This window comes from Mandrillus leucophaeus, unplaced genomic scaffold, assembly GCF_000951045.1.
Source record: "Mandrillus leucophaeus isolate KB7577 unplaced genomic scaffold, Mleu.le_1.0 Scaffold1293, whole genome shotgun sequence".
Taxonomy (NCBI): domain Eukaryota; kingdom Metazoa; phylum Chordata; class Mammalia; order Primates; family Cercopithecidae; genus Mandrillus; species Mandrillus leucophaeus.
Genome location: NW_012101247.1, coordinates 102,903 through 117,891, shown reverse-complemented (window position 1 = coordinate 117,891; position 14,989 = coordinate 102,903). Strand labels below are relative to the sequence as shown.

Here is a 14,989-nt window from a genome sequence, read left to right as displayed (position 1 = left end):
GGCATTTAGAAGATAAATAAAAATGCTTTGTACCCTTCTCTCCTGAATCTCATAATCCGGTTATTGATGTCTGTTGTGAAACCTTGGTTCTTTTCTGTAAACAAGAGACACACAGCAGAGGAGATGCAGCATCGAGTAATTTATTGGAAAAGAAAGAATATTTTGCAGGTTAAGTGAGGAATAGACACTTTTACCCTGACAGAATTCAGGGCGGGCTTGCTAGTAAGGAGGAGACTGCATAGACTGGCACTAGGAAGACTCCATTTGTGGGAGTCATACATGACTTTTCATAAGCAGGTGGGAAGGCGTGTTACTAGTAAGCATATTCTAGGTTGTCCTCTGGGTGCACATGTGCAGTAGCTGTACATGCTTGTTCATATATCCCATGTCTCATAACTCTCTGAAATCTCCACCCAGTGGTGTGTGTTTTACTATTATAATGAGCAAAGGGTCAGTCTGAGGACAGGGAAAATCAAAATGTGCATGCTCCCTACAGGGGCAATTCTCTACTGGAGATAGCTTTGCTTGAATGAGCTGGACTACAATGCGAATGCTGAAACTTATTATGTTGACAGTAAGATTGCCACAGTTGCCGCGGCCTGAAGACATGGTTACTTCCTTTTAATACCTATCCTGCCTCATTGTTAGAGGAATAACAACTGTGCATAAAATCAGTTGTTCTACACGAGCACTTAGGAGGGATACCAGCATTGTGAACATAGTCTAAGTACATAGAGGAGGGAACAGTTAATTTTATTCATGGTGGGTGTTGGTGAAAAGTGGAAGAGGTACCAAAAATGCCATATATATAACTGGTTCCAGTTAGCCAATATTCTCTAAAGTTATTAGAGAAGCCTAAGTGAGATGTAACCTCAGCAGTCGGGAGCCAAGAGAGCGGGTAAGTACTGTGATGTGGAGAAAATCGCTTTGTTCCATCTGAGAGGAAATGGTTGAACGCTGCTTTTCCCCCCATGCCAGTACTTCAGTAATGATGCACAGCCTTTCACTCAGCACTGATTATCGTTAGAGGTGGGGAGTTAAGGTCATGGAGAAACACAAGTAACAATATTTTATTTCAAAGACCTCTCCAGTGTAATTCCCCTAATCCTTCACCATGGTTGAGAAAAATGGCTCTAAGAGATGAGAGTGATTACTGTAGCTCCAAAATTCTGTGATTGCATGTCTTACTCTGAATAGTAATTACAAAGCGTCAGAGGTTTTAGGTCCAAATATTGCAGACACGATAAAATGAATTACATTTTAATACATCTAAACTTGGAGAGCAGAGTTCCAAATAAGGTAGAACTTGAGATTCAACTCTGATTTATAAAGCAGAGACTAAGAAGAGTATTTATGAAAGTGAATCCATGTTTGGATACATAAAAATGCAATAAAATTCAAGCTGAAGTTAAAATCTCTGTCTAGAACAGCGATGTTCCATTTATGCGTGATCCTTTTAGCTTTTCCACAGATGAAGACTTTGTCACCTGTTCCAGAGAGATATATTTGTCCATTATTGTTTCCAGAGAGCAAAGCAGAAAATAGACTCTACACATTTTGGCTGCATCTGTGTTTTATATGTGGTGACACTCCTGTGTTCTTCAGTGAGGAAATCCAGTAAAGTAAAACAAATCTTCAGATGAAATGGGCACAAATCAGAGAACTTGTGAGCTTCACAAAAACCTTGAAGCAAAATATACTCAGCTTAAATATTGAATATATTTATTTCAGTAGTCAAAAAAAGAGCTTATCTGCAAAAGCAACACCAATAACAATAACAACAAATTGCATATAAGTAAAATTTATAAAAGGTTTACAGGATGGATATACAGAAAACTACGAAGCTTAGGGGTAGAGAGGAGTAGCTGAATATATGAAAAGATACATCTTCTATTTTGATAAAAGGACTAAATTTTTAAAAATGAAAATTGATCTATGTTTATGAACCCTTAGTAAAAATAACAATAGTATTTTCTGGAACTAAGTAAGCTAGTGTAAAATTTGCATGAAAAAATTAATACATATGAGCAATCAGGAGAATTTTAAACGAGAGTGTTAATTCATATGGCCTAACTCCAAAAGAGAATCAAATGTATTATACAATTTTAGTAACTATAATGGTGTGATACTGGCACTAGAGGAGACAGATCAGTGCCACATAAGGGTGGCTCAGGAAATAGACTTAAATAAAAATTTGTAATGTTATGATATTCCTCGACTGCTGGGAGGAAAATAGATTACTCAGTTACTTGTGTTGGAACAACTAACTCTTCAGCCATTTGGGAAAAGCAAAGGAAGCTGAATATCTTACTCCTTTTGCCAAAACAAATTACAGATGGATGAGATTATGGTCTATAATGAAGTTGGTATATGTACACATTAAAAGTTTCAACTATAATTGTTATTAACGTAAATGATAACGAAATAGCTTGTTGGAGAGAAATTTGGTAACATTTATCAAAATTAAAATGCCATATTTTCTAATCAGCAATTTCATTCTAAGAATTTTTAATGTAGATATACTTGCTCATGTACAGAAATATTATTAGACATGAATGTTCACTGTGGCATGATTTGTAATTAAAAATGTGGCAACAAACTAAAAGCTTACATGGTAATCATTCATGCTGTTTGCCAAATATTTTTAGTTCTCCACCTTCTGGTGATTCTGGCATAGGATTTAGTAGTTAGGTTGAAGCATGTGACTAAGTTTGGTCAGGGAGTTGTAAATGGAGGGAGCACTGTCTCAGGTATGTTGACCTGCAGTGTTTGAGATAGTAGTTGCTCTGTCAGTGGAGGTCCCTGAGGGACTACAACAAGCAGAGTCCCCTCCTGACCTGCAACACATATGTAGCATGAGCAATAATGGAGCTTATTATTTTTGCACCCCATAAAATTTTGAGAATTGTTACTGCAGCTTAATTTAATGTTTCCTGACAATGCAGTACCCATCAATAGAGACTAATCAGATAAATTATACCATTTCCAAATTATATCATCCTACGTAAATATTAAAAAACAATGAGGTGAGATTCCTAATGTGCTGCTTTGGAAAAATCTTCAATTTTCTATGTGTATGAATGTATTCCCCAGGTATTCGTTTTTTCCTTCCTGTGTGTTGACACCTTATGCACACTTTTGGCTGAAATTAATATATTTCCACTGCTTTATGTTCTCTCCCTCACTTTTATCACCCAATTGTAGCAAATTATATGTTCGCTTTTATAGCTTTAGCTATGTAAAATTTTCTAATAGCTAAGTTTGTGGTTTCTGGAATTAAGATATCTGAATTTAAGTCTGACACCACTATCTACAGACTATGCACCCTGGACAAGTACTTAATGTCTTGATTTTATTATGTATAAAATGGAGATAATAACTGATTTTTCAGTTAGAGTTGTTGAAGATTTTATAAGATAATTCTTGCATAAGTGTCAGTATAATGATTGGCACATAGTACGCACTCAATAAATGTTAATGTTATTGCTATTAGATTTAAAAGTATCTTTTGACTCCTGGCTATATAAGATGGGAGTATTTGCACTTCTGATATCTCCTGTTTTCCCACCTACTTTTTTTCAATAAACTAACTCCACATTGGCAGAGTAGATAATATTTATATTCAGCTTTCTAATTATGCTTTCTAAGTTTGTGTTTACCTTGTTCCTACAGTTATTTGGAAGCAGTCTTCATCTCAAGTCCTTTTGTTATTGTTTTTCCATTCATCTTTTAGTTGAATTTCTTTAGAAAAGTTTAATTCCTTGAATATCTAATGTTTATATTTCATTGTTGCTGTTTTTGCCTTTATAAATTTTGCACTCTTAAAAAAAGTTATGTTGGTTGTAAAATATTGTGTTTTTTTTTTTTTCCCTGAAGTGTTTGTAGGCATTTCACTGTGTTCTAGTACTGAATGTTTTAGTGGAGAAGTCTGAGACCAGCTTCATTTGTTTCTTACTGTTAAGTGCTTGGATTCTTTGCCTGGCGCTGAAAGAATTTTTTCTCTTGAAATCGATCCACTTTAGTAGGATATATCTCAATGTTAGTCCTGGGATATGGTATTCTCATTCTAGCTATACACTCAACTTTTTTTCCTGGAAAGTTTTATTGAGTTGCATCTTTATATACATGTATATTACATATACATATACATATACATGGTAAAGATATTAAGGATAAAGATAGATGCTTTATAAATATCAATTCGATATAATTTTGGCGTGAAAATAAGCCTGTGGTGCATTTTGAGTTTGAAAGTAGAACTGGATATACTTACTTATTATTATTTTTAATACAAAAGTGGAGACAGGGTCTCACTATGTTGCCCAGGCTGGTCTCAAACTCCTTGACTCAAGCAATCCTGCCTCGACCTCCCAAAGTGCTGAGATTACAAGTGTGAGCCACCGTGACCAGCCTAAATATCTGTATTTTTCTCTTTCATTATTTTAGCTCTCTTCTTTGAGGCTATCAGTCATATGATGTTGGATCTCTTTTGCCTTAATCTTTTAATTTTTCAAAGACTAATCCAGCAACACTATCACCATGCCACTTACTTGTAGACAAGGGAGATGATTCCAAACATTTAGCTTATTTATCAAAATCAGAGATGGGATTTATAAGAAAAAAAGGATAAAGGGAGAAAACAAAACACAAATTATCTGGGAACGTGAGTCTGTTTTCCTTTCTTTGGCTAATCTACTTACCTAGTAGCTAGGAAAGAGGCCAGCGTGAGTATTTTTCCATTGAACTGGCAAGCTCACTCATTAGAGAAACCATTTCAATATTTATGGATTCTCTGAAAAAAACTTGGAGAGTAGTAAAGCATAGGTGGTAGGATGCTGCCATCCTTCTGTTGGCATCTCCAGAGTTTCACTTGAAAAACACCTCCTAAGTAGACACTAGTAAATTGATTTTAATCCCTATTTGAGCACCAGTGCAATACGTTACTATTGCAAGATGGAGCATTAGATAACTGAAGGAAATTCTATTGTGGGTTTGTAAATATCACGATAGTCATACCTATATAATACATATATGTATATATAAATATTAATTTTTAAACATTTACTTAGCTATCAAAAATCAAATGCTCATATTTAAAATTATGAGTTTATACTCTGAATTCTCTTTTTGCATAGACAAATCAGAGATTATCTGTTACAAATCATTAGTCATCATTGACCTGGACTGAAATGGTTAGAGCCTAGGGGAGTTCCAGGTAAAAGGACCAGTAAATGAGTAGAAACTCATTAGATGTAGAGCTATTAAGGACAAAGGTAGGTGCTTTATAAATATCAATTTGATATAATTTTAACATAAAAAGAAGCTTATGATACGCTTTGAGCTTGGGAGCAGAAGTGGATATGTAATTGTGTAATAAAATGGAAATGCACTCTCCTTGTTTGAAAATTATTAAGGATTTTACAAGGGTGATGACAGAGCATTGAAGCAAGTGCTCTCTGAGCATGAAGCTGTATATGATTGTACAAATACACACCTGTGAAGCTGGCCTTGCCTGTCAAACAGGAATGTTGGTCCTATTAATCAAACAGAAAGTTCAGCATGACAATCTGACTTTGTTTTGTAGAAGATACTAAGTTTTGGCCTTGAATATTTGAGTTTAAGATACTGGTATCAAGCAAAAATAAATTTGGGCTTAGAACTTTAGAGAGTTTAAACTTGTGCTTTGACTTGTGTGCTCACATGTCTCTGTGTCACAATTTTTTTCATCCGTACATCAGGACAACAATCGTGTGTCTACATCACAAAGGTTTTGGGAGGATTAAGAAGGTGAATACATATGAAGTACTTAAAAGAATGTCTGGCACAGAGCGAGTGCTACATAGGTTTTGGCATTGTTATTGTGGTCATTGCTATTGTTATTACGACCTGAAGTCAGCTTACTGTATGAAATCCCACCCATGAATAGAAAATAGAAAGAACTTTGGGCAAGGTTTGGAGGTGAAAGAAGAGATCGTAAAGAAGATGGGTAAAGGAATGGTTTTAAAGATTGAGAATAATTAGGGGGGTACTGTGTCATGGAAATTAAGGGGTGAAAAGCACCAATTAAGTTGTTATTAGACTTTTTTCTTTGGTTTATGTTCAGAATGGCTAGGAAAGAAGTCTGATTATAGGAAATTAAAGGGTAAGGCGAATGTGGAGGTAGTGGAAGTCGACTTTTCTATTAATAAGTTTAGAAATAAAGAAAAAGTGGTAACTTGAGGAAAGAGAGGACCGATTAAGGGGAAGTCTCTCATTAACTCTGAAGTTTTTCATCTCTGAGGACAGTGCTTAGCCCCAGGCCTGACCTGTGATGATTGCTCTCTCCAGGTCTGTTCCATGGACAGAGCCATCTCATCTCCTCCCCATCACAGCCTGCATTAGGAGAATTGTTTTAGAGATGAGGGAGCTGAGACACAGCAAACCAGCCTTCCAATTTCACTTCGCACGACTCTGAATTTCTTTATATTTCTTGAATAGAAGTTTCACTTTTTACTTACCACTTCTTAGTAGTCATTGTCTGAGTAATTGTTACTTCATTCATTTAATGGTTCTCAGATTTATTTAATGGTTCTCAGATTCACAGAATTTAAACCCAAATTTAATTGGCCTCCAAGCTGATGTGCTTATGGAAACAGTGACAGGAAACAAAAACGTCACGGGAGACAATGTCTTATTAAGATGATACATGAAATGATGTCCAAGCTGAGCAATTAAAGTGTGAAGTAGAAGGACACAGGGTGAGAAACTGATACTTCTCAGCCTCTGTAAAGAAGATAATGAGTAAAGATAATTGAGAGGCATTAGGGGACTAGACTGAGAAAGGGATAGAAATCTGTTCACTGAGAGTACAGGAATGAGGAAGCTTGGAAGGCAGAAGATTTCGGTCAAAGACATCCGGCTTGAAGCTATTTCAGCTCTTTGGATTATCTGTGGTGGAGGCCATCACGTCTTTGGAGTGGAGGTACCATGAAACGAGTGTCTGCAAAACATCATCTAAATGAAAGCAAAATTCCTGGGAAGGATGGCATTATAATTTTTGAAAGAAAAGCTGTGAGTTGAGCATTCACACCAAGGTAGATGTTTGAAGCGTATTGCTTGTGTGTGAAAAGGCAGAGATGACCAGAATAAGAGTTAGATGTATGTTGCATTTTCTTCTTGGTTGATGAGTAGGATGATCTGGACAAAGAAGTGACCTGTATTAAAATACCTTTATAATGTCAAAGCATCTGGAGGAAATTCAGTTTAAAGAGGTTGGATGATGTCGTAATTAAGATCCTGGGCTTTTAAGGTGGAAACATTTATATTCAAGTCCCAGGCCCAGTGCGTATTAGTTCTGTGACTTGAGCTCTTATTTCTGCATCTTCAAAGTTTGGCAAACCTATTACATGAAGCTGTCGAGGAGATAAATGAAATAAGGCATGCAAAGAACTTGCAGTGAAGAGTAATTATCAATATTTTCTTTGTTGAGAGGCAGCATTGCATTTTACTGGTCATTACATTTTACTAACTATTAAGTTAGTGTGGACTTTGAGAATAGTTCTCAACCATTCTAACCCTCAGTGAATTCTTCTTCTAATGGGAATGATATCAGTATGGATTTCATGAGATTATGAAAAGAAAATGCCTACAAAGTATTTATTACAATGCCTGGCACAGAGCAAGCTCTCATTAATTGTAAAAATGCTAACTCTTATTCTTCATAATGCATAAACATAATTAATATTATAGAAAACAAAATCAAGGATACTAATTTGTGTTTGGATTAATTGATTTATATTTCGTCAGTCTATAACTGGTCTTAACTAAGGTAGGTATTAAGATCTTATTTTTAAGAGCAAGTATTCTTTTGATTTCAGTTCATTGGAAATCCTGGGATTCAGAAATGTGGATTAAAAGTAATTTCTTCTATTGCACATTTTACTGATGCATTAGGGGTGTTATCCCTGGAAGGTGCTGTGGATTCAGTGCTTCACACACTGCAGATGTATCCAGATGACCAAGGTCAGTACAATTTGAATTCTGGATTTAGAATAGTTTTTGTAGGCCATTAGCTGGCGACTGGATGTCTGTAAATATTTTTCTTCAGTTTTGAGATTTAAAACAAATTTTTTTTTTTTTTCTTCTAGAAATTCAGTGTCTGGGTTTAAGTCTTATAGGATGCTTGATTACAAAGAAGAATTTATGCATAGGAACTGGACATCTGCTGGCAAAAATTCTGGCTTCCAGCTTATACCGATTTAAGGATGTTGCTGAAGTACAGACTGAAGTATGTGCATGATCTTGGAAGGAACTTGGGAACTTGTGCAAATTTCACTTTTGGAGCAGTTTGTGTAATTCCCACTTTGCATGAATGGGGTATTCTAGTTAATGGAAAACCATTTATCATTTTGTAGTTATTTTAATTATACAAGCAAAGAAAATTGGATTGAATCTCTAAAGATCCAGTGTTTCATTATTAAATCTCTAAAGTCAGCATGTTTATTCACCATTTATCTTGCCCATAAAAGTTCAGAGACTGTGCTTAGAAATCTCAGCTAGAGCTGAATTTATTCACTTAGATTTTAGATAAATAGAATTTATAAATATTCCAAAGTTTGTCACTCTCCGGGTTTTATTGTAGGTTGCTTACCTCTAATAATTTGACTTGTTAATTTTTTTCCTTGCAGTGAAAAAATGTTTTTAACATTTTTCATCAAGCAAAATTTAAAACATGATATATAATAACTATCTTTATAAGGAATTCAAGATATTGGCCTAGAGTGAGTTCAGGGGAGATTAAGAAATAATTTTTTTTTTTTTAATTGTAGCAAAACAAATAGCTTTTCTTCAAGAGTTTCTGTCTTAGTTGTGGAGTTTGCAACTTTCATAAACTACACTAAGAAATTTTTTTTTTTTTTTTTTTTGGAGACAGGGTCTCACTCTGTCACCCAGGCTGGAGTGCAGTGGCAGATTTCAGCTCACTACAACCTTACAACCTCTGCCTCCTGAGCTCAAGTGATTCTTGTGCCTCAGCCTCCTGAGTAGCTTGGACTACAGGCATGCACTCCCATTCCTGGCTAACTTTTGTATTTTTTGTAGAGATGGGGTTTCACCATATTTCCCAGGCTGGTCTCAAACTCCCCGGTCTCAAGCAATCTGTCCTGCTCAGCCTCCCAAAGTGCTGAGGTTATAGGCGTGAGCCAAGGTGCCCAACCGACTCAGGAAATATTTTTTGTAACTGGCAGCATTGACCAGGAATAAAAATACTTGGTCTCTAATCTTTGCACAGACACCGTCAGTAAATGAGAGAATGTGTGTAAAGTGTTTTAAAAAATTATGAAGTTAAGAACATACAAAATTCTTACATTAATAACAACAATGTGTTTTATAACTGCTTTTCATAATGTGCCTCAGGTTAGGCTGATTAGAGCAAGATAGGATTGATTAAAAGTAATCTTAGGGAAAGGAAAGGATTTTATGCAGGTATGGAACTCTCAGTCACTCTGGATTAATTCATCTAGGCATAAATTTTAGAATCTCTACAGTAGAGGTTATGAACTAAATCTGTCCTGCCAACATATTTTATTTGTCCAGTTCAGTGTTTTATTTTATTTTTTGAGACAGGGTCTCACTCTGTTGCCCAGGCTGTAGTGCAGTGGTACAATCTCAGTGCACAGCGCCATCCGCCTCCCGGGTTCAAGCGATTCTCCTGCCTCAGCCTCTCTAGTAGCTAGGACTACAAGTGTGCACCACCACGCTCGGCTGATGCTTGTATTTTTAGCTGAGAGGGGTTTTGCCGTGTTGACCAGGCTGGTCTCAAACTCCTGACCTCAAGTGGTTCGCCCACCTCGGCCTCCCAAAGTGTTGGGATTACAGGCATGAGCCACTGCACCCAGCCTTCAGTTCAGTGTTTAAAAGTTTTTAATTCGATTGATGTACTTTCTGCACATTTGCATGACCTGCTCTGCTGCAGCATTCACTAGTTTTCAGGGACCTCTGGCTCTAGAGGCAGGTAGACTACCTGTCCCTCAGACATACATAAATTAAGGCTACTTTGCTTATCAAATATTAGTATTTGTAGAAACTCAGTATCATAAGAGTTTGAAGTAATAATTTTAATATTTAGATGATTTAACTTAATTTAAATTTTTTTTGAGATGGGGTCTCTGTGGCCCAGGCTAGAGTGCAGTGGCACAATCTCGGTTCACTGCAACCTCTGCCTCCTGGGCAAACCCTCCTGGGTGGGCTCAAGTGATCCATCTCATTCTCCTGAGTAGCTGGGACTACAGGTGCACGCACGGCTAATTTTTAAATATTTTTCATAGAGACAAGATTTTGCCATGTTGTGCAGGCTGGTCTCAAATTCCTGGGCTCAAGCAATCCTAGAGCGCTGGGATTATAGGTGTTAGCCACGGTGCCTGGCAAATTTTATTAATATGTAATTTTAGAGGTAATAAAATGTTAAAAAGTTAAGGTGATCTTTGGGTTTACCCAAGCTAAATAATACTAAAGTCAAATCTCAATCTTTCATTAAAACATCACATGGGTGAAGAGGACAGACTCTGGGGATGTGCTTAAGGTGGTTCTAAAAAAGTAATGGTGTTCTTTATAAATAACTTATTATTATAATGTAATCCTCAGAGTGCCCTCAGTGCTTCTCTATTACACTCAACATAAATGAAACCTAAGAGTCCACGCTAGCCTTTTTGAGGTAAACATTTCAGAAGACAGCACAGGAAGTTGGGGGATATGCTAGGCTCTCTAGAGAACCTACTATTCATATTATAATAAAAATTTTTACTCTATTTTCCTATTTGGATGTGTAGCTCTGCTGATCCAACTGTTTTAATCCTGTTTAATATCTGGGTTTCATCCTACAACTATGGCTTTAGACAAGCATCTTTGAAAACCAAATTTGAGGGGATTAGTTCTTTTTTCTGCTTTGCTACTGGATGGTTAACTAGCATTTTATTCTTTGTACCTGCTATATTTCTTAGTCATGAGAGAGAGAGGGAGTATTTATTTACAGGATAAATACTTTCAAGCACCAACCCAGTATATCTATAGTTAAATGAACATCCTAGGTATTGTTTCATATACAAACTCTCTGCTTTATACTGTTTATTCTTTTTGCCTATAATTGCTTAGTTTATTATTTTTTTCTTATACTTTTAGGGATTTCAGACAATCTTAGCAATCCTCAAATTGTCAGCATCTTTTTCTAAGCTGCTGGTGCATCATTCGTTTGACTTAGTAATATTCCATCAAATGTCTTCCAGTATCATGGAACAAAAGGATCAACAGGTACAATGTTTTCCACTTGCATCCTAAATGTTATGTATTTATCTGACTCTAATTCTCATTTCCACTCTTTTTAGTTTCTAAACCTCTGTTGCAAGTGTTTTGCAAAAGTAGCTATGGATGATGACTTAAAAAATGTGATGCTAGAGAGAGCATGTGATCAGAATAACAGCATCATGGTTGAATGCTTGCTTCTATTAGGAGCAGATGCCAATCAAGCAAAGGAGGGAACTTCTTTAATTTGTCAGGTAAATATTAAAGGCCTCACTTGTGTCTTTGCTCATTATTCTTATCAAATGTAAGAGCCCTGCCGCTGTGTATCTCTTACTTACATCATATTATTCTTCACTACGGAAATTTACCAGTTTATTGTAATTGCTTGTATCTTGTAGTAGGGATTTAGATTTATAGAATTCCAGAAGTAATAGGGTCCTTTAGGTGTTATCCAGTCTAATCTTTCATTTCATCTGTTGGCTTATCCTGTTAAGTTGATAAATAACTTTTCAAATGGGTCCCTTAGTAGGCATCTCTACAACTTGTTCTCCAGATACACTCCACATAACACATAGTTCTAATATTTTGATAATTTTTTAACCATTTTTTTCCATGGTTTTAGTTTCTTTGCCTACAAAGTTCTCCTCTGAGGGCTAGCACACATGGCTATGCAGGCTGTGAATGTCACACTTTTGTGGGTGCCATTCACACTGACATGAGTTGCTGTTGGCCAGAGTTGTGTAGTAGTGTGGTCTTTCTTTCCTTCTCTCTTCCCTCCTGAACCATGCAAACATATATCTGTCTGATTGTTTTGCTCTTCCTTCAAAATATAATTCAAATTGCCTTTCTTTAATAAAGCCCTCCCCATACCTCCAAACAAAATTAAGATTTACTTCTTCTGTCAGTTCATGAAAATATATACGTATCTCTTGTGTACTTGGTGAGTTGTGTGAAAATAACCATGTATAGTGTTCGTCTTTGTATGATTCAGAATATCTAGCTCATTACTTTACATATAGTGTGTATTCAATAAATACTAAGTTCATTGCTTGTATTTCAGATTTGTATTATTTGTATAAGTGTTAGAGTTTATACTAGCATTCAGGTAGCACTATGTCTATTTTCTAGAAATTTAACATTTCTAACAAATACCAAATTTCAGTATTTAATAATCAGTATCATTATCAGTAAATAATCAGTAAAGTACTACGTTTGCCAATAATTTACTTTTTAAGCCTTACTGTATTTAATATCCCACTTGCCTATGAATTGAAGTCAATTTGTTGACTGTTAAGATTAAGTTAATACTAATTAGTAATCAACATAAAAAGAAACAGAACGTGGAACCCATTTTCATGCACTGTTATGTTTATGCATTAAAATCACATAAACAATCTAATTATTTAAATTTAGTCAAATTTCTTTTAAGCAAGCAAAAATTAAAATAGTACTACTTTATTAAAGATAATTAAATTTTTCCATCAATAATTTAATACATTTCTATGGTGCATCTTTTGCATGCAGATTATTGCATTAATGTTAATTGAAAATACCAAAGAACTAAAAAGAAACTTCCCCTTCTAAGTCCACATTAAGGAAACAACATACCTAAAAGCACCTGATACAACTTTACTGCATTCCCCACAGGAAATCATTTCTGCTCTTCTTTCCATTTATCCAAATCTTCCTATACAACAGGATTTTTACTTTATTTCTCTTTTCATATTCTTTTGGCCTTCATATGCTTATTTTTATCTTTTCAAAACAAAATCTTAAATCCAAGGATTATGTATTAGACTTAAAGAATTTATCCCAGTTGTCAGAAGTTATTTATACCTAGCAAATAATAACTGCTGATTAAATCTTGTGGATGAATTTATTGTATGTACCTTATTTGTGCCAGAGCAAAATAAGGTAATGAAGATTATTCATTTACCAAGAGGTTGCATGTTGAAGGAGTATCTAGTGCACGGGTGGAGTTGTGTTAGGCTTTCTGCAGAAAATTTAATAATGGAATGTACATGACTGGTGGAGAATAATATGAAAGGTTAATACTGGATATGCAAATGCATGGATTCAAGGTAAAACTCATCAAATCACAGTAGAAAAAGTATAGTGAAGTCTGAATAAAAATAATAAGAGGCTGGGCATGGTGGCTCACATCCGTAATCCCAACACTTTGGGATGTTGAGGTGGGAGGATCACTTGAGCCAGGAGTTAGAGACCAACTTGGGAAACATAGTGAGACTCCATTTCTAGAAAACAAAACTACAAGCAAAAACCCATGTATGATGGCACACACATGTAGTCCTAGCTTCATGCAGAGTGGCTCATGCCTGTAATCCCAGTGCTTTGGGAAGTCAAGGTGGGAGGATCATTTGAGCCCAGGAGTTTAAGACCAGCCTGGGCAACATAGTTACACCCCCATGTCTACAAAAAGTCAAAAAATTATCTGGGTATGGTGGTACCTGCCTATTGTCCCAGCTACTTGGGAGTCTGAGGTGGGAGGATGACTTGAGCCTGGGAGGTTGAGGTTACAGTTAGCTGAGATTGCACCACTGCACTCCAGCCTAGGCAACAGAGCCAGACCCTGTCTCAACATAACATAACATAACATAACATAACATAACATAACATAACATAACATAAGAATGCTGAGGCGGGAGGATCACTTGAGCCTAGGAGGTCAAGGCTGCAGTGAGCTATGATTGCACCGCTGTACTCCAACCTTGATGACAAAAGCAACCAACTAACCAACAAACAAAAAAACAATAAAACCAAACACCTCCATCATATGCATTACCAGCTGGGCACTGCTCCAAATACTTTACACAATTTAATCCTAACGACAACCTATGAATAGGTCCAGTAAGTTCTAATGTTATTCCCATTGTATAAGTGAGAAGTTGAGGCACTGAGGGATTAAATAACTTGCCTAAGAACAAGCTCCTGGTAAATAGTGCAAAATCTGCCTCCACAGTGCCTGCTTTGATTTCTTGGCTACACAGCAGATTCATGGTAGTGGTGGTAGTGGTGTTCATTTACTCTAAAATAACAGTTTAAATAATTTGATTTTGATAATGTGCTGCATTTATTATAAATTAGATGATCAGAGAAAGATTGCAGGGATAAGAAATTATGCTTTTGATAATCTTTAGTTATTATATTCTGAATTTTCTTCATTATTATTTAAATGTGAAAATAAATATCTGTAAGCAGTAGTATTTTCCTGTCATGAAGTTGAAATTACTTTCATAAATATGTGTGAATATTCTAAAGAGAATGACTCTGTAGGATTTAAAGAAATTAATTCTTATTTTTGCTGGCATTTATTTCTTTTCTCAGATTCCCTTTCTTATATATCTCTCTCTTCATGGCACCCATATGCCTAAAGTCAGCTTGGATAGTTTGGATCCTCCAAGGAAAATTCCTTCCACAAACATGTGCAGAGCACAGTGCTAGATAATTAATAGAGAATATATAAGGGGTTTCCTGTTTCAAGAAGTTTATAGGTCTGTATGTGTTGGGACATTGACAAGAGAATAAAACATAAATCACCTTAGTACAAAGTAAGGAGTGAGTGGCTTATCCTAGAGAAAAAAAGTTACTGGGCTACAGGAGAAGGCATTTGTGAGTTTTTCCCTTCCCTCCCCTCCCCACCCTCCTTCCTTCTTTCCTTCCTTCCTTCCTTCCTTCCTTCCTTCCTTCCTTCCTT

At 35.9% G+C, this 14,989-nt stretch overlaps 1 protein-coding gene across 1 annotated transcript in view; it reads left to right on the top strand.

Moving 5' to 3' along the window:
- The window catches only part of LOC105533890 (leucine-rich repeat serine/threonine-protein kinase 2), a gene marked incomplete at its 3' end in the record, with an annotated part of 159,019 nt that overhangs the window by 41,430 nt on the left and 102,600 nt on the right, over positions 1-14,989 (top strand). The window contains exons 15-18 of the mRNA XM_011972478.1: positions 7,857-8,001; positions 8,127-8,266; positions 11,155-11,283; positions 11,358-11,528. Of these exons, the coding sequence (XP_011827868.1) occupies positions 7,857-8,001; positions 8,127-8,266; positions 11,155-11,283; positions 11,358-11,528 (585 nt within the window). The remainder of the gene's footprint in view (positions 1-7,856; positions 8,002-8,126; positions 8,267-11,154; positions 11,284-11,357; positions 11,529-14,989) is intronic.